Consider the following 21,765-nt stretch of genomic DNA (forward strand, 5'->3'; position numbering starts at 1 on the left):
GTACGATGTGACAACGACAAGATCAGAGTCGAGAATGAAGTACCTGTTTAATAGACTTCTGTCAGAAAATATTTAGGCATTCGACCGTGTCATCGAGAACTGATTGTAAAATAGAAGCGTTTAAAGATTGAAACGAGTCGCTTTGTAAATATAGAGACAAGATCTTATTAACGTTCGTCACTTTTCAATACCAAAATATTATTATTAAATTTTCTGCATATGTTTCGCTCCGATTCCTTGACACGTTTAACTCTACGCAAAGTTTAAGGTTTCTAGCGTAGAAATTTAAATATAGATCAATAGATAGACTCCAATCGTATGATTACATTTCTCTTTCTGTTCTTTCCGCTTGTTGGTCAATTTAGCTTTCCGACGCGTCTAACTTCGCGTAAACCTTGTGCTTCGAATCTTAAAAATAGGTCGGAGATTTACGTTGCCATACTCGGTCGTAGGAAAATAATAACTGGCCTAAGCTGTTTATACGCCATTCTTTTCTCTCTTTACTCTGGAAGATCGTATCTTTCGACAGTTCAAAAGTTTATGGTTTTAATCAATGTTTAAAGCTAAAGGGAGACCAAGTTTATATATACTGGAAATTATTTTCTAACGACGAAATTAGCCACTAATACTATGGCTTCGGTCTTTCAAATCGAAGAGGTCTAGTTATCTACAATGAGATACTCGTTTCTCGGGGAAATAATTGTTTCTTTGTGAAATCGTTTGAAGATTCGACATGAATTTTGATTAAAAGTCCATCCTTTGACCTACGACCACATTTGCATGTTTCTTTTTATATGAAAGTTTTTTCGCTTCCAGATATTACGGTTAGTTTGTCATAAGCGTTAGGATAATATATATCCTAATAATAATAATAGTAATATCAACTCATTATAATAATTTATTACGATATCTTTAGCTATAATTTTTAACTCGTACCTTAAATTTATTCAAATATTTTTGTTCTTCAGTTCGGAGACAAGATTTTGAAGTTTTAAATCATATACTAATCGCTATATCTGAACTAAATCACTATATAGAATAGTCAAATTCTTGAAATAGATAAGCGTATAGTTAATGTAGTCCGTTGGACGGTGCCAAAGCCTGAAAATTTATCTCTACTACTTCCCTGTTTTTTTGTAGAAATTGTCACGGAAATTGTAATTTATTTATGTAATTTCGAATTTTATCACACGATTGAAATTCATCATCATTTAATACGTATACCGGTCATTTAATATTCCCGACGAAAATATGTTGAACTTTTCATTAACGCGATCTGTTGAATATCTTTTTCAACAGAAAACGTCAGTCGGATAAATGATAATCTATTTTAAACAACGCAATTTATATTTTATTTCTTCCGCGAAGAAACAGGGAAATAAACATTCGACTTGCATAACACGACATTTTTCAAGCATCTAATATCAACAGATAAAGTTATTCGAGCAAGTAATTCTTTAATTAATTGACCAATCAACGTTCATTATGTTGCGATTGATAACCTACGATATACGAAGAGCCAACAAGCAAAAACTGTTGAGATATCGTCGTACAAATTGCTGTTACAAAATCTAGCTCGGTACTAACTGCCACGTATCAAAGATGCTCGTTCGTTGCAAGGGTTCTATCTAAAATCCTGAACGTGCCAAATGTTCGCTAAAACTATACACCTCCAAATTCGATTCCGTTCAACCTGATCTTAACCTGTCATCGATTTTCATCAATTACGGTAGAAAAAAGCGGATGAAAGGAAAAATGCAACGAACTACAATAGTTGGGTCACGACACGTTGACAGAGATTTTACGCTCGATAATCTCGTTGTAAACCGCTCGCACGTGAGAGATCTCGAGCGAGATGAAACGCGCATAGATGTAAGTACTACATACTCTTCTTATTCCGATCGGCCTTGACGATTTTACGTCAATGTGGATGAACGTCGGCGTCGTTAAAGCGCCTTTCCACGTGATTCGTCGCTTGATCCACCGCAGGTGCACTCTCTCTCTCTTTCTCATACATGCCCATACATATGTACATACACACGCATACGGAGCTTTGGTGAATTATATATATAATATATAATCCAATATTAAATGATACGCTGCCTCATAAATGGTTCATGAACGATCGATCGAAAATGGAGTAGATATGAACACATTAGTTAGCAGATGTACAAGGCGTCATTGAGTCAGTGAAAGTATTAAGCGTTTAGCTAATACGTCATACATCGTAATCGTATCATCGTATTATAATATACCGATAAGAAATATGATTATTTATACGAGCTTGTAAGATTTTATCAATATTCTATCGTGTTTAAACATTTGCCGATTGTTCGTCATTAATTTAATCAAATATTTAGAAAGAAATACGTCTGTAATTATCGGAGTGTATTACTACAGCTGACATTCAAGTATGAAATTCAATATTTGCTGAAATTATTCTAGAATTGATGTTCCTAATACGTTTTGAGACAACGATTTCTATTCACGATCGTTGCTTATTCATTTGAGATCATAGAAATGCATTAGCGTGCGATCGCGTCGAGTTCAAGTGCAATGTAACAGTTCTTAGGCCAGTGTGAATTGCTATCTTACGACATGTTTTGCGAGGTAGTTAGCAGGAGCAAGAAAAAATATTGAAATACACAGCGATATCGATACGAGTGTAAAGAAAATGAGTTTTAAATAACTGGAACGATGGTCACGTTATCGTTATGGAAAATTTTATGATCGTGAATTGTAGAAGAGGAATATTGAATTTTAGTATTTTCGATGAATGCGAAATATAATAAGTGCTATGTTGTCGCAAATCAATCATATAGAATCAAAGATATGATTAGAGCGAAAATCATATTACGTAAGTTATACTATACTACTATCTAAAAAAAAAGTACGAAACTTGCTTGCGCAATTTATTCTAATACGGTGTCGAATCTAACAGGTAGTTAAATTCTGACGATCTTAGTGATATTGAACGCTGTTACGTCACATAACACTCGAGTACTCACTTTACGTAACAAGAAGGAACATGTTACTTATAAATCGAAAATCTAAGGAAGGTTAACAAAAAATGAATATCAACATGAATATCAAGTATCAACGATCTGTACATTATGACGAGCAAGTAGGTATTACAAATTTGAAGATATTTTTTTCTTCTCGACTCTGCAAAGATAGTAAAACACGGGCAAGAATTAGTCTACATTTTATTATTTATTGCATATTCTATAAATCGATTCTCTGCGACTGTTATTTCACGGAAAATTTATTATGTTCGCTACGGCGCGATATAATCGCGTATACCTTTCATCTAATCACGCGAGCAATGATACAATTCAAATCATTAATTCGTGAGAGATACGGCATCACGAAATTTCGCATATTTATCGGACATGATTAGAAGAGCAATAAATCACTGGTTTATCACACAAGTAGCCCATGTACGTATCTACTTGATAAATGTACTCGAAAATTAATAGTTCAACTCCAAAACGTATATCAAGTATGTAAATTTCAATTAGACTATGTTATCTAGAAAGATATCAATCCCCTCGGTGATCTGGAATCGAGTAAATCTAGTACGAAGATTTCAATATTTTCAAAAAAGTAGCCTCCTTCCTATCGAGTATATTTTATTTCTTTGTCGCTGTTTTACATTGTTTTTTAACGGTTTATTTAATAGTACGATGGCGCGTAATTAACATGTGATTTGCAAGCTTTCCGTAAAATAATTATAAATCTAAAATGGAACTATGGCACGATAGTTTTAATAATTGCGTAATGTAACAGTCGTTCTATGAATTGGTAATTTTTTCCAAAATGAAGATCTCGAAATTATAGAACCCGTACTGCGCGTGATTAATTCTTTGTCATTTCGAGGATTGGTAGGTTTTCGCACAACTTGGCCCAATTGTCATATAAATATATATAGTTCCTATTTTGTTGCGCACTCGCACGTTCGAAATTCCCGCCAATTTCCTACGGCGCGCCGTTTCCCTCTTCCTTTTTCCGCGTGTATGGCATTGATCTGGCAGTGACGTCACTGACACACCCTCCTGCCAGCCAATAAGACCGTTTATGAATGAATGGTATAGTACATGTAATATGCACAGGCCACATGCACGCTACAGGAAGAATGTCCAAAGGCCAACGCACAGTGATTCGTATAAATGCACGTGGTACAACCGTACCGAGATGTACCGAGCCATATACTTGTTACGCAGCTATGTTTACGCAATACTTCCGTATGCAAATGCATGCGTATCGAGACATCGAAGCTGACTTCTTCGGAAAAAACAGCATTAACAGTCTCGTTATCGGAATCTGATCGATTCTTCGTTTATGCATCCATGCGGATTATCTTTTCGTCGCGCCTACGAAAAATAAGAGGACGCGACGAACGACGTCTCGAAATTTGTCACGAAACTCGCCTGACGTATATACCAAAAACGGATTTTACGTTTCATCTCCCGTTGCGGATCGACTCCATTCGTATACCGGCTATTTCTGTCGTGTATCGTTCGTCGCATAGCCGAAGTGTCAAGGCCGCCGTGCCGGACGAAAACATCTATCCAAAGCGCGACGACCTCTTTCGTGAGAACATGTTACACGCCTGTGTGTTACGCCTGGACATGCCTCTCCGGAGGCGTCGTCTCTTGCGATTTGTTCTTTCGCGAAGCCGGCGCTTGGTAACCGAACAAAACCGGAACCGTTACACGTGCATCGATGCAACACGTTGCACGGTCAAGAGTTTCGATTATCGAACAGTCTTTCATCTAAGATGTCAAGTTCGTTGCAGTCGCTACTTCTCGGAAACTCTTTCCTATTTGTCGCTTATTTGTCTAAACTTAGATATATCCATCGACTCTGAGTTTCAGCTCGATTTACGAAACAACGATAAAGGCGAAACAACGTTAACGGACCAAGATTTTGTTTCGTCGAGTGACAGTTGATGCTGACAGTTGTCAGAACCGACTTTGAGGAGCGAACGTTCTCTAGTGTCGAGTATTTGATAGTATTTCTCGCAAGTGGACACTCGGACATTGCGTTGAAAGCGACTATCCGAGTTGGCTATTACATCAGATAGTCGGATAGTCACTCCCAACGGAATATCCAAGTGTCCACTTGCGAGAATATTTCTCATTGAGTGGAAATGATATAGCACGATCGTAAATTGAAGCATTAAGAAACGACACCCATTGAGACGTAGTCGCACCAACATCGCACTTTGCTAATTTTTTCTGTTGCAATTGGTTAACGTCACGAATGTTACTATAGACGTCCGATCTAATAACGCGTCATTAAATGATGAATTTAGGATTTCTGAGCTCAAGGTCTTTTGAAGTTCATAGTATTGTAGGTCGTTGAATTCGTCTTGACAGCGGCTACGATACTACGAAATCGAGAAAGCATCGTGCCATTCGATAAAGTCAAGGTGACGTTAACATTTAACAGAAAAAAGTACTTCTTGACGATTTTAAGTATTGCAATTCGTAGCTGAAATTTTCGAAACGGACGAACCTTCGTTCGAAATATTTTTTTATTACGTTATCGCAAGTGTTTCGAAAATCGTGCACATCGTTTCGCTGAACACATTGTATAATGTCAGTAGCTCGTTTCAGAAAGTGATTTAGTATAGCAATGGTGAGATAACATTTCACTATTATATATCTGTGTGCATATGTACGTAGAATAAACAAATGTGTCGAGTATTTCACTGCCACTCGATGGAAAGAAGAGATACTAAACATTTCTTTAAAATTATTTTCAAATACTCCAAAATTTTAAGAGATACTGCCGCCCCTCTCGCGATAATTATAATCGGTCAGATTAGTCGCAGACTCGTGGTCAATGGTTTCAGAAATTATACGAAATTTTAGTTAGTGCTCGATTAAATAAACTTCAGCCCATTGAATCCTACCTACTTGAACACGAGCTTCTATTATCTGAATAAATAATCGTGGGTGGCGAAGAGCATCAGCGAATTTCCAGCGAATTTACCGCGTAAAATCATCGGACTCAAGAGAAAGAAGTAAAGTGGATTTGGACGAAGTTCGAAGCTGCTTATCGTCTCTTTCGGTCATAAATTATTTAAAGGCTTATCGTCCGACACGATACGTGGCACAGGTATCGAGAATCGCGTGCGTTTATCGATCCTAAATATACACGCTGCACTCACAGGTATCATCGAGCATGTTACTTTCCCTTTTTCTCCCCCGTCAACGATCATTATAATCGATAACAACAGGGGCACCGAATTGTCACGCTCCTGAAGCGCTCTATGGAAACGGTATTTGGTAATAGCCAGCGGCGGTAAACTTCTCGGCAAACTCGTTTTCGCACTGTGCTATGTGACAGTCGGCATTGTCGATCGAGTGGACGTCTCGTAGTTTCGCGGATATGACTCGTGCAATTACTTATCAGTCGATACAATCGAACACGCATATTCCTTTTTTATCAGCCACACTGCCCATAATCATGCGTCGTGCGTTTTACGTAATTCAACGCGTTTGCTCATTAATCGATTAATTAATTAACCGCCGTAGCGGCGGTCACGCGTCGCGTCCTACCGTTCGTGGATTCATCACACGTTCGTCGAACACGCTCCCGATCTCTGTTAACCTTTACGCGCGAATCAACTCGTACAACCTCGGCACTCCTATTCGTAGTTCCTACGGAACAAGCTTCGAAACGAGCGATGACAAGTCACGTACGATAAAGCGACTTCAAAAAGAAACGGAAATGCGTTCTTCTAAACAATTCTTTCTTCTTTATCCATGTTTTACATAAAACGAGCCGCGACGAGGAGAAACATACACGTTAAAGGAATTCCATCGATCGACACGAAAACCGGCCTCGTCTTCCGTTACACGAGCCATTCTTCTTCGCGTACGATGCTCGCCTTGGCTCACCTCCTGTTTGATCATGTCACTGGAGGATAACGTCGACGTTTTCATTGCCCTCACTTCGCTGTTGCACCCCGAGCTGCGGCCCTCTAGAAGCTTCGTGTTTAAAGCGTTTTCGAAGCACGGCCCGGCGAGAAAGCACGATGGAACAAGAGCTCACGACACGTTTCGAGGAATTGCCACGAATCCGGTTTTCTCTTCTATGTTATACACGATCCGTGTTCCGGTGGATTCCAAACGCACGAGTTCATACACGCGCGTCGATGTAACTGCGTTCTCGTTCGGATAGCCACGTACGATTTGTCGTTTACCAGCGTATCTCACGAGTTTTATATCGCGACTACTGGTACGAACACGTCTGTTCCACGCGCGTACCTACGCTTCCATGGACGAACATGCTGAACTAGTGGTGGGGAGAAAAGAGGCCATCCAGAAGACCGACGACCCAGTGACGGATGCACCAGGATTCCTCGCTACCGATTAACGAAACTTTTTGCACCCGCATTCCGTGCCATACTAATTTTACGTCATTCGTCATTCAGATTGTGTATGTTCATATACGTTATTGTCACTCGGCATGTTCGTATTTGTGAAGCAATCCTATAATGATCGTAAAATTGCTTTCGACCGGAGGTTAATGTCACTCGATACTTTTGAGAATGTTGTCGAATATCGTCGAACGTTGTCAGTTTTAACATCGTTATATATATGGAAATCGTAGCAAGCGGCGGCTTAGAATGCTCATCGTATGATTTCAGATCTGTTTTAACAGTTGCCGATAATTCGTTTTCATTGTTTGCACGCGTATGCTTCGTTTAAATGGAAAACACAGCCTGTAGCTGTAAGCATGTAAAACAACGTACAAAGTAGAAGACGATGTTCGCGTTCCTTTATAAACAGATTTACGAATCAACACGACGAGTTAAGAAGTCTTTTAATATGCAGAGGCGATAATCGAATTTTTCCTTACTTTCCGCAATAAGCAAATTTTTCTTCGCCTCCGGGAATACCCTTTCTTTTCATTTCGAAAGATTCTACGAACCGATAAAAAATTAATATCGACACTGTATCTTTGATTAGTTAATTCCCATGATTTGTAACGATGTTTATATCCGATAAGATTTAAGCCATCGAAAGTATCGCTTCATTGGTCTAGTCGTTTATATCATTATCGTAAATTTCCAAAACTGCATTATCATACTCTACGATGATAATTCCCTTATCGAATATGGCATTTTTCGGGATTAAAATATATCTTTGTGCAAACAACCCGACGTATTAATTTCATAATCTTCCATGAATCAGTTCCGCCTTTTATTAACTGCAATCAACAGCGAGACTCTTACGAAAACGGAGCTGGTTCTTGCGTCAATTGTAGCGGCGGGTTCCGTGGCGTGCGATACGACGCTGCATAAGACGCTTTGGTGGGATATGTAAAGAGTGGGGGGAGCGAGAGAGGGGTGAATTTCCCCTTGTTCGCACACTCCGTTATAACCCAACATTATCGGTGAATGTGCCGTGCGCGAGATGGAGGCTCGTCCTCTCAAGGGCAAAAAAGTCATTCGATTCCGCACCCACAAATTCGATGATTGCATCACGTGAATCTGAGACGCTTCTGTTACCGTGTTACGCGAAAATTTGCAAATTTGCGTCTTCCATGTCTGCGATGAATTTTTCCACGTCTACCAATTACTATTAATCGTTACTCCTTCGAAAAATAATTTCCTTGCGGCATCGAACATCTGGTTTGACCTTTTCATTGATATGATACAATGTTACTGCAAAATACATTAAAAAATAATCGACTTTAATGTCCAACACGTGCATTATCTTCTTCGAAAAAATATGGAATCATTGTCATTCTCTGACGAGCTTAACTCGGTATTTCATCGCATAATTTATATATAACATTTTTTTCTTTTTTTATATCGTTTACGGTTAATCCGTGAAATTAACAAGATCACTACTCCGTATCCTCGTTTCGAAGCAACAGAAACATCGAGAATGATTACTTTTTAATCGTCTTTTTAATTGAAGGCCCTCGTTGCATTCATTTCTCGTTTCTTCCGTATCTTCAAATATATTCTTTGTTAGTGTATCGTTTAACACGGATGAAATATGTCGCGAAACAGCGTCGTAAAATGATTACCGGCTTACCATTCTGTGAGTAGATAAACGTCGCTTAAAACCCGGATAAGCTGTCGAGCTTATTCGCTAAAAAGTTACACCGTCTAGAGATATTTTAACTTGAATATTGTTTTTTCATGGCTGTTTTATCGAAAAACCTTCTTCGACGAAAATCGATAGAGAAACGAGCAGAACAATGCTATCGACACAGCGATACGTCGATTAAACCAATTTCAATTTCTATTCTCTATATTATGAACTTTCTAGCATCGAGATTGCACAAATACGATAACACGTGCAGCGTTTCCAAGATATTTGTAATAAAAAGTCGAGTGCAAAAACGTACTCGAGTACCTTCGATCAATCTACCATTTTCATTAACCAATAGTACTCGATCGTTCACTGCTTCATTCAGTAATATTACTGCATGGTACTGAGCATTGCGCTCTATCTAATAAAAGTCGTTGATTCTCTTCGATCTATCCAACAATTGTCCCACGGTCTATGTCCATCGTGCTTGTTCTTTTGCTTCGCGGTAACGCAATATAGCTTTGCAGCAACAACGACGCAATTCACTTCGTTTAATCTTCCAGTCAATTTATGTTTCATTATACCGATATCATATAGCTGACAACAAATAGAGTATTTCATTCTGCTCTTCCATTGCGTATTCAAGCGACTCGAGCTGCAACTTGCGTTTATCTTCTGGAGACTGTGTTTCTAGCGGACACGCGATGCGCCACTTCCGTTCGTTATATCCGCACTCGAATGCACGATATGTTGAATGTTCCGATATTTATTCTAACCCTCTATAATTAGAGTTTTGTCTACATACAGAAGAATAAGAGCGACGTTACGAAAAGTTCTAGTCAAGGTATTTCTCGTTCAATTACTATTTCACAGAATTATATTTCTATATATTTGCGTTTATTGCACGTTCAGGTGGATGCAGACAACGTGCAACGTTCGTAAAGCAAGCTTTCTAAAATATAATATTTATGTAAGAAATATACGTTTTATAATATTTTATATGTGTAAATTGCACAATTGAACCGCGTTACATCGTCGTTAGTTCTAACATGTTCGACCGATCGGAAAGCTGATAAAGTTGATAAAACGGAAAAGGAACAAATGGTCCTCCTACGAAGGTAAAAGCCTCGTTGTCATTCGATCGATCGAGCATTCTCCATCGTTTCTTGTCCATTATCTTGTGCTTTTATATGCCACATGGAGGCTTCCACGTGGCGTAGTGCATATTCTTTCCAGGTGTGTTTGGCGAAGCACAAACATATGGGTCGATAGGGACGATAGTGACAGAATCGTTCCTGAACGACGACGTGTATTCGATGGTCGATCGATGATGTTGACTGCGAAGAAGTAGGCGGTGCAGAGCGTTGAAAATTGTTTGCGATGAATCGTGCAAGCAGAGGAAGTTCCTCCAAGTCACGATTATAAGCAAGTTTCTCGGCGTAGACTCGATAGAAACTCGTTATTAATTATTACATCGAAGCGAAGATTCCCTTTGATGAAAATGGAAAATATTTTTGAATCGACGCTTTAAAATCAGCTTTCTTGAATTTTCGTTGACAGGTGTCGTGTGCACGAATGATACTGTATTTCCTTAGCGTTATCGCATTCTTTCCAAAGTTCTTTTATTTGTATGCCGATCTTGTGTTTTTCACTGTCCAATACAAAAATAAAATAAGAGAAAATTGATAATTTTTCCGCGTCGCTGTATGACGAAATTCGAAGCGCGGTTTGGCTTTTGAGTTGACGAGTACAAAGCATCAAAAGCGCGTGTGAATTTCGTCGGACGATTATTCTAAGATCGATAAAGCTTTTCTACCGAAGAAACGGCGTGAATGAGAGTTTTTAGTTCATCGGAGGCTCCGTCTTTGCGTTATAAACATCCCTTTTTTATGAAACGTATAAAAACATCATGTTCCATAAATATAAAATCGTTGGTCTTCTCTAATGTTCTTTAGAAAGACCAGTAATGTTTGTGAAATATTGTCATATAATAAAAGTGTAAATGGTCTCCCTTAAGATAAATAAAAGTAAAATAAGTAAATAAAATAAAAATAAGATATTATTATCTCATTTTTGTCTGGAATAAATGACGTGTAAAAGAACAATATATTTCGTTTAGAAATATTTATCATTTACTGTTGAGGTTATTAGATGTATGAACAGAGGAAAAAATCCGCACGCTAGCAGTTTTACTCTATAACTGAAAACCTCAAAGCCATCGTCGCCTGTCCACTGTCTATGGCCTGCCTTCGTCCCAGTCTATTGTCTACACGCTGTCGATGGCTTCGGTACTTGAGAGAACGAAAAAGACCAGATGTAGAGTTTTCTTAGAAGTGGTGACCACTTCAACATTTACGATATCGTTTTCAGACACACGAAGTAATTAATCGAAGTAAACTCATTGTAGAAAACCGCTAAGTAACGAATCTTTGCTTTGTTACAAACGGATATTGTTCACCTACTTGAGTTGCTTCACACAGTTTACCGATACTAAGAATCGACACAATTTTTATGTACATAATTCTTATTCTTATCGATATTTCGTATCAACGTATCTTATCATTGAATTCAAAAAATTCCTGAGATTTTTGCAAGTTGATTTTCATTTTCCCGTTCGATAAAATTTCTCACAAGAAGACACAAAGTACCAAAACAAGCCATTCTAGATAATGTTTCGCTATTCCGGAAGAGACTCGCGAGGATGCTTTTAAAATGTTCATTCTTAACTAGAATATCTTTTCACAGAAGATTCGTGTTCTTTAAACGTTTCCTTTCATTCAAACCGGTTTTCTTGATCCCTCGAGCCTCCGTTTCAGCGAGAAAAAGTCGCTACTCGAATAATTGCGCGCCAAAAGAAGCTTCCGCATAAACGGAACCAGGTCTAGTGAGATACAGTTGCGCAATGTTGGCAAACAACGCGAAAGCCAATGGTCGTGAACAATTCTACCGTCGAATTCCGAAATCGCGACTCCATATCTAAATTTCCTATCACGCGTGTCTGTAACATTGACTTTTGAAAATTCCAATTAATCCTCAGAAATATATGATAGTTTATGGGAATACGAATAAAGCTTGCTAATGACGGTTTTAGGATCTCGTGCCTATTTTTCTTATACGAATATAAAGGCGAGACGCGCTATAAATTCATTTGGGCGGTAAGAAAGGGAGAGTTCGAACATCAACATCTTTTAAAATAGAACGTTATAGGGGCCTCGGTATATTTTGAGAGCATGGCATATACATTCGGGGACTCCAATCTAAGACAAGAAATGAAAATAAGAAGATCAATAGCGAGCTCGGAGATAATTATCCTATTAAAAATTATCCTTCGTTAAAGATTAACACGCGTTCTTGTCGATGAAACGGAATGAATTGTAAGCTAAAAGGCTGCTAGTATACACACAAAAGTCTCAAATTACGTATTTGTTTCAACCCTCGAAACGTACAAACTTTGGGTTTTATTCAATTTTACAAGCACGTGATATTAATTGCATCTGTAAAACTCGTATGTGATCGGTAAGAGAATCGTTCGGCTATGCCATCGGCTGAAAAACATCGTGCAGTCTCTCACGTTCCATCGAAACACGCGCGCTTAAGTATAGTCACGCGTGTGTTCGTTCAAGCCTGAAACTTCGAGGCTTTCAGGGGTGACGCAACGCAACAGTCAGCTGGTTTCATCGAGGGAACGAACGTGCCATTGGTCGACTGCGAGGGCTCGTACAGTCGATCCCTCTTTTGTTTGACGTCATCGGCGTGACATTCTTCTTTTAGGGAACGTAAGACGTTGCCTTTCCGTGAGTACACGAGACTTTTCAATGGCGGTCCGCCGCGTTTTCACGTGCTTTCTAAATATATTCCGATTTCCACGAATCATTGATTTCCAACGACAACTAAATAATTGTTAGGGAACGTATCGTGTCAGGTAAAACGAGAAACGAAGTTTGTCATGCCAGGAAAAAGCTACGATTCATATTTTTTTTTTTTATTATTTAGTTGTTTACATTCACAATTTGTCCGATTTGGACATTTGGTAGAATTTTTTGGCAGTTTGATTATCATGTGGGTGGCTACCCCCAACGGGGTACCATCTTCGTGTTTGTTAGGTTTTATCCTTTGTGAACGATTCATATTTGACGATCAAAGCCAAAGATCTGATAATTTGCGAGAAATTTTGAAGATACAAAAGTGTATAAACTGCGCATAATTATGCAAGAACACATAAAAACGTAAAAAAAAAAAAAAAAACAGTCGTGATTTCTAGCAGCTGAAGAAAATTTTGGTTTTAATCCCATTTCTTTATTCGTATTTATAAAAATACAATACTATGGATAGTTATAAACTCTACACTGTTTTTAGGTTTCTCGTGTTACAATGTAAAATAAAACTGAAGATACGACAAAAATCTTCTTCTTTCGAAGTCTAAAAAAAATTAAATTCTCTTCCAAAATTACGTTCTCGGCCGTGAACAACTACGAACTAATTACATAAATAATTAATTAATTATAACTAATTATATAATGATATAAATATAATAATATAATATTGTGAAGTTTTCATTCAGCGTTTAGTGAATTTTATTTTTTATTGCCTCCATTAATCTGTTAGGTACACTATCCTCTAACTTATTTAAACTTTCGTTTTCAATATTCGTTTTCGCAGATTTCATTCTTTCTTTTTTTATCCTTTTTTTGAGTTCGACGACGTCCTTCGTAAGTGGGTTCTTTTGATCGTAAATTTTTCTGGCTAGAATTCCTCGCAGCTTTTCGATCGTAAGCGGATTAGGACTGAATACTGGTCATGATAATAATTCCATTCCGAAATCTTGATACCACATTTTTATACTTAGCGACTGTATGAATAAGAGCATTGTCTTGTTGAAAACTTGTTTTTTTTTTTATCTTCTATTTCGGTTATGAAATGTAATAATTGTCGATAAATGTCAAGTAACATCTCCTGATATCCTATAGCGTTCAATTTACACTTTACAAAAACAATTTCACTTAACATATTCAAACATGATCTGCGGTTTCTTAGAAACATTGAACAAATAATGCAGAAAATGCGTTTGAGTCTATAACTATTCACAGCGCCGTATAAATTTTTCTAATAATTCGCAAGTCGGTGGATAGGAAATATGACAAAAAATTTCATACAAGCACAGAACAAAGATCCAGGTGAAATCAAAACTGGATTAAATTCCACATTAATTACGAAGATTCTTCGAAAGAAAGGAACGAACAGACAGCCTTTGTCGACGAGAAAAAGTTATCCCAAACGCACACCGCAATTTCACAACAATTGTATCACGGATAAAGATTGCTATATGGGCACGATATCTTCAAATTTACGACCAGAAACGGATTTGCAAATATCGTATTGCGATCAAGAGAGACGAAAAAGTCACGTCGTTAAGTTGCCATAGCTTTTAATCGTCCAGAAATAATTTCTTTTACGATAAAAGAGATAAAACGCTGATGCTTTCGTGTAATACCCGTAATTTCTTCTTTGCACGCAATATCAATAAAGATAACTTCGATAATGCAGAGGACAAACCAATGGTATCGTTTATCCTCAAACAAAAGAAACAAGACCACACCTTTCTTTGGGTGTTTCAATTAAGTTCAATTTCGAATTTAATTATCGACTAAAATTAGATAGAAACGAAATTGCGAAATAAACTATGACTATATCTACTTTTCAAAAATAACATTTAATCACGTTGTCTTCTATATCGCCTTAAAATTTCTTTTCAAAAATTAGAAATTAAAAGGATTACCAAATCTTCTTTGCCTTCCTAGCCTGTTTATTTTCCGTAATTATTTAGAAACTTGCCACCACCTTGGATTTCCATGATCTTTTAATACATTGTAGAAATCAATATTTCGAACAATTTTTTCCTTTGTGTGTTATCGTCGGACTCTTTTAGCGTTCGAGATATTTGCGAAAAACTGTCGGTAGCACAACAGCGAATTCTACCTGTAGAGAATCATCAGCCCGATAACACGTAAAAAATCATCGAAATCCAAGATGCTGGTAGCTTTCTAAATAATTACCTTATTTTTATATTATTTTATATTTTCCAAGCTCTTTGCTACTTAATAATAGCGAATAGTAATTTTTTAAATATTTTGTTGAGTAATCACTGCAATTTTCGATCTATTTTTCAAGCCATCTAAACAATTAATTACCCATTTTAATGGCTACATCGTTTATATTTTAAGTACTAGTTGTATAATGGTTCATATGTTAGAAATAAATACACAAACACATACGGTGTATAGGTGAAGAATAAATAAATAAAATAAATAATAAAAATGATGGCAACATAGAAACAAAAGTCTTTCTGATCGCATTGCTTAATTATACATTTTTCCCGGTAGCAACCCGATATTGCCGTAATTATTTACGCTATTGACGCTAATTTGACAAATAACAGCCGACACGGGAATACCAGTTTCCCGATAATTAAACCGCAGGGAATTCGTGCATTGTATGAACGGAGGTTTCGTCATCGACGGAAGAATGTGATCAGTCAACTAAAACGTGTGTGCTCTCACGCATCTTCGTTTTCTCTTTGCATACGTGAGCATTCAACTACACGCTGAGCTAGTTCCCTGCAGGATCCTTTCCTTATCCAAAGACTGTTCGAAATTCCAATTTTCCTACCTATGAGTCGCATATCCTCGAATTCTCGCACGTTTGTCTAATTTTTTACGCGCCGTTTAATTTTTTATCTTCTTTAACCGGACGAAGTTGCTGAAGTTCTAAGGTTTCTCCACGTTCTCATCGAGTTTTTTAATAATTACAATCGCTACGAATACAACGACAGAAAAATGCCGCGACGCGGCAATTCATTCGCGTTCTACGAGGTGTTCCACGAAAATTAATCTTGAAACCAGCGTGTCACACGTGATAAGCGCTGAAATCGTCGCGTTGCGCCGATGCGAAAGAGGAAGCGGCGATAGTCACGCCTAAAGAAACACCTCGTGGATCTACGGTAACGTCCTCTTATCGATCGATACATTGCTTAGGAATTTCATGCTTCTTGACTGTCAATAATAATAATAATCGACGAGGAATCGTTCGTCACCTTACGAAGAACGTAACGTGCATGAATAAGGATAGATCGATTTTCGAGGTATGTATCTTAAGCAATGCTAGCGATTCAGTGGTCACGAAATGAAATTCAGAGAATAATTTAATCGTTTTCTAGAAGAACAAGTGTGAAATAGCGTGTTCATTGTTGAGAACATTTTTATATTCCGATAAAGGATAGACTCGATCGATATTTTGCCGATTTTAATAAAATAAAAAAAGTCGAGTAAGAGGCGCCTAGTCGCGTAAAAACCAGTTGCGGTAGCTTGTTTTATTTTTAAACGATCGTATGTATATATCGGAAATGAATAGAAAGATGAATGGGGCGAGGTCGTGGCGAGGATTTGCACGAATTTTATCGGTGGCCCTGACTCGAACTTCATACGTACGTGTTCAGGCTCACGTAATCATCTCCTTGGAACTATGTGAGCATTTTCTCTTTTGAAACACGTCTGACCCATGAAACGAAGGCTTCTACCTCTTTAGATGCATTGTGATTCGTACGTGAAAGATATTATATACAACGTGTTTCAAAAAGATTATAAAATGAAATTTAATTATAAACTCGATACATCGGCAATTGTGAAACCTGATTACTCAGAGATTAACTGATAAATTAAAGGGATAAGTTTATTTGAAATTTCGCAACTTTTCAAATTTATCCAGTATGTGTATCGAATCATATACGAATATATTATTTTATATTAATTTCAATCGTTCGTATCACTGTTTACCATTAATATCCGATAAAAATGTTTTTACATAAAAAATGAATACTTGTCGTTATGTAATTTTAACGAAATTTGAAACTCGTGAAATTTGTAAAATAAATTCATCGGAGATAAAATCATGAAAATTAAAGAATTATGAAGTCACGTGTTATTTCGGCGATGTCTAAAAAACAGAACACTGTAATTCTCCTTGTACTTGTCATCGAGTGATCTTCGAGGCAGAGAAAATGTAGGAAGCGTTATATAAGAATACACGCAAATAGTACACATCTTAGTAAATTTTGTTTTAAATACGTCCTCGACCCTGATGTCTCTTTATTTTCTCGTAAATAATAAAACTATCTGTCACGTAAAAAAAGAAAAAAAAAGAATAGAAAGAAACGAATTTTACTAACAAACGTCCATTATGTGTAAACTTACAGAATGCTCATGAACATGTATTTCTTACTATGTTAAAGAGCAAAAAATTAGAAAAGAACAATTTACCTTTTTCTCAAAAAATGAACGAATATTCCAACAAAAATGTAACATATACTTTCGTTTTATCTCCTTGAAATAAATCGTGTACAATTTTCCTACTAGCAATAATCGCGGAATCGATAAGAGACATCGGTATTTTGGCTAATAAAATTAATTAAGATGAGGCCCGAAGATTGGAACAAGAAATAATCGGACAGTGTTAAATAAAATTACGTAATTGCTAGTTACACCAGCCGAGTTCAATATTCAATCGCTTCAATTACGTCTTACGTAAATTAAATATTTTATGCCAGAGAGGAAAACAAGACGATAGAAAAATATTTCGTCGTTAAACAGATTGTTATCTTAATCGCAAATGATTAGACATTGGCTAAATCACACATATGTATATTTCGTCACTTATCGTAAATCAGCTCGAGTCGACAAAACAATTATACGTGAGAATATTTGTTGAGTTCCCCTTAATTTTAGATGCAAAAAATTAGTCAGACATTTTCTAGTAAACGTTCGAGTAAACGAGGAACTGCACTACGATAAATTTGTTGATCTTTCCAGAAACATTGTATCTTTAAAACGTGAGTTCTACATTTTTAATTTCTTCCATCTTCCATTTTTCTCAATCCTTCGATTTTCTAATTTTCTAACGCGAAACTGATAAATACCCGAATAACACGGAAATGTGTTCCAGCGGATTGTATTCTCGCGCTTTCTTTCGTCGTTTTAAAATCCAACTTTCGATGGAAATTTACCGCAAGATCGCGAGAAGCATCATCTTTGTTCTTATATTTATATCCTTATATTATCGATGATAATGTGAACGCTTGTCAATCTACTCGCAAGCGGAACGTAAATACGCTTAAGCATTGGTTTTCTGATTGCCATCTTAGGACAAAGACCCCATTGTTTCACACTGTAACTTTGTCTAGTTGCGTGGCAAATCTCTTTGGCGAATCTCTTCCAACATATTTTGATACTTGAAATTCTTGGAAATCTCGAGGAATATTTAAAGATAAATGAATCTTTGGTTCTCAAAGTTCCAAGAAATCTCGAATTTTTTTATCACTTGAGACTTATTGCCCTGCAATAAGCAATTATTCGAAGTTTCATTTCTTACATAACTCCGTAATACGAATACACTTTATTTTATTTATCTCTGCGTGCTACGCGCATTCTGATCCTTTACGATCTTGCACCATTACAATTTGCCATAAATGCATGTGCGTTCATAGTCTACGATCTGTGTATAATTGTGGAGGAATTCTTCTCCTACGACTTACTGAAACGGACAATTAGATGTAGCAATTAAAAATTTCCAGTTCCACGTCTCTAATCCAGATGACGTTCGAACAGACCGTCGTCCGTAGCTCATACGTACAATTGAAACGTTCGCGATCCAATGTATTCATTCAATAAAAGACACTCAACGCATGCGTGTTTCTTAAGTATGCGACGTTCAACGTGCAGCTGACGAGTTCAATGAATTTAATTAGATTCAATGCGTGTCCGTCCGATGTATGATCGAATGCGAATGAATTGTCAGAATCTTCATTACGTATGAGAAATTTTGCGTTATTAAAGGAGAATTTCTTTTCTGATTTTATGGTGAATTATTAGGTTATTTTTTAAACATTAAGATCATTAATCATTAGATTAACGACCTACATGCGCAAATGCGGCATAAAGAACTTCGCTGCATTATATAATAACGTTATAACGTTATAACTTTCTTTTATAATGATATACCGATATGGTATAAAGTGCCTGGAAGTAATCCAACGTAAATAACTTTGATACAAATTTCCTGCTCACGTCTCTAAAATCACTGAATTAATCTCTAATAAGCCGTAACAAAAACGCGAGGATTAATTTTAATGAAAAGTTGTTTACGCCACGAGGCGATGACGATGCCAATAACGATTTTTATTTTTAACCTGGCCTTTTAAATTTTATCGCAACAATGATTACGATTTTATCAACAATTCCTCTTCTAATTCCCAATATTATCTAAATCACATTTTTTGCGTGTTCCCGCTTTTGCTCCATCTATTCCTTTCGTAATAATATTCTATGTATAATAATTTTCAAATTATCGTTAAGATTGCCGCACAGTATATATCCGTATCGTTTATCGCCTGCAGAGGGTTAACAAGAGTCAAGTTGCCCCTGCTTAAGTTGCATCTCGAAATCATAGTAAGAATAAACATTGTTCAATGTCGTCTGACGCTTTCTAGATGGAACCGATCCGTAATAATGCCGATCGGAGATTTAAATAGAAGATTGCAACGTTTAAACGTAGCTCGACCATGGCGATTTAATTTACGCATCGATTAGTTAGGCGATCATTTGTCAAAGTATTCGTCATAATACTTCTCAATAATAAATTGTATTAATATTTACTAATAATTGAAATTAAAGTTACGGATACAGGGATAATCTTACTTTATTTATTGTTGTAAATCGACCGTGGATATTTTTATATTTATAAGAAGTTTGAGTAAAAACCTGGAGAACGAACATAATATAGAAGAATATATTTAGGTCACCCAGTATAATGTTTAATAGGTGTATTTCGTTAATTGAATAGTGCTCGTAGAAAACAGCACCGTAAGTGCCAAGAAACAAGTTTTTCAGTATGAACAGAAAATTTATGTATCGATATAGTGCAAATCCATGAAAAACGAAAGTATATCCGTAGAAAACCTTGCACGTGCCACCTGTTAATTGTAAAGAAAGCTGGATGTTCCATTCATTCAGATACATTGCATAGACAAAAGCCAGAAAACAGTCAACTAATGTTTGTTCGTACAGGTATTTTGTTTTCTATAGGGGCAACATCGTGACATCATCTATTAGCAATAATATTTGGAAAGGAAAATGGCACTTAAATCCTATATCACAACATTCTTGTCGGTATGCAGACCATTTTCCAATAAAACATCGAAATTTTTCAATTCTGGCGCTTACAGTGTTTTCTACGAGCGCTGTTCGATTACGTCGATAAAAACGTGAAATTGCGTAAACGTCTACGGTCTATCTGTATGATTTTAGTTTAGTTTTGAAAAATGAATCATCAGCGATGACTCACTCGTCTAGCAGACGTTGAGATGGCGCATCGTATAATAAGATCAATTGATTCTTTCCAATATATGAACTAAACTGGCACAGAGATAAACAAGTGTCTATGTCTATGTAAATTCCGAGTACCTCGATCTAAATCTACATAAATTCCTAGACACGCGTTCTAAACGAGTTTAATAACATTTATTTATAATCGCGCGTACTTTTAAAAACCAAACGGTAGGACAAACCTGCTCACACAATAACAATCGTAAAACAGATATTTGCGAGTGCAACCCGCGCGTACATTCCGTAATTTCCAATGCGGCATTGTTCAAGCAGCAGAGAAAGAGATAACAAGCAATCTGCTTAGGAATTACGCAATCGAACACATTTTCCAATGGAACGTTATTGTAGTCAATCAAAGTCCAATAAACTGGAAACCATCGATCATAATAGACAAACATCGGACTAAAACTGTGGATTAACATAATTCGTTATTCCTCGGTCCGAATCTTCGATTATCGAACTTCGTCAACTCGAAACAATTATCGAAACGAATATCCTTTTCATCGCGATTCATTTTTTCGAAACCAAATTTAGGTTTCGGAATGGTTTGCTATTTTTTTGTTAAATTAGTTTTCCTTGTTTCTATTTTGGGTTTTATCAGTCTCGTGAAATCGAGTAGAAGAAGGAGAAGATCGAAGTAAGATGCTATGCATTACAGTTCGTAGTACGAATTGGAAGAAAACGTTGCGACTAAAACGTAAACCTGGCCGACGTATTACATGGATCGAGTATCGCGTTGCACATGAGTATCGTTTTGTGTCGTCATTATGCAACAGCGCGTCAATCCTGTTCCATGCTGGTTAAACATCATTGCTTTGTCTTTGACGTCTCCTCGCGCGTACACAACTATTTAGAATTACTAGATTTTTCGACCAGACATACGCAGCAGTCAATTGAATGCTATTCCCAAAGATATTCCGATTAAATTGTATTAAAAATTGTGTAGAGATTGCTGGATGACTTATTAAAATTCAATGCAATTAAGAGGTGTGGCCGAGTTGCCGGATAGTCGCCACCTCGTCGATTTCGATGCCCTTGAAATATCTTGTCAAGGACATCATTGTGAACAACTTTTTCTTATACATATATAGGGTGGTTGATTTTAATTTTCGAGTTAGGCGCAAAAGTATGTTCGGTCGCCATACGTAGTCTAGTCGGCTTTAATATCCGAGCTATACAGAAAAGTATGTCATAGTGACGCGTAAGAAATGGAAAAAATAACGAATATTCCGCTCACGGAATTCCAAATGAAAAGGAGTGGATAGGTTTCG

The 21,765-nt window shown here is 36.9% G+C and overlaps 1 protein-coding gene across 7 annotated transcripts in view; it reads right to left on the reverse strand.

Annotated features, from left to right (window-relative positions):
- The window catches only part of LOC126869919 (hexokinase type 2), a 35,261-nt gene that overhangs the window by 5,185 nt on the left and 8,311 nt on the right, over positions 1-21,765 (reverse strand). Inside the window, exon 1 of one of the 7 annotated variants that reach the window (XM_050627116.1) lies at positions 6,912-7,286. The exons of 4 other annotated variants lie outside the window; for them this stretch is intronic. In XM_050627116.1, coding sequence (XP_050483073.1) covers positions 6,912-6,956 — 45 coding nt within the window. In that variant the 5' untranslated portion in view covers positions 6,957-7,286. Of the gene's footprint in view, positions 1-6,569; positions 6,600-6,816; positions 7,287-21,765 lie in introns of those variants that run through there. 2 more of the 7 variants (XM_050627120.1, XM_050627118.1) reach the window with 2 other exon arrangements.

The sequence above is a fragment of the Bombus huntii genome, chromosome 10 (assembly GCF_024542735.1).
Source record: "Bombus huntii isolate Logan2020A chromosome 10, iyBomHunt1.1, whole genome shotgun sequence".
NCBI lineage: Eukaryota > Metazoa > Arthropoda > Insecta > Hymenoptera > Apidae > Bombus > Bombus huntii.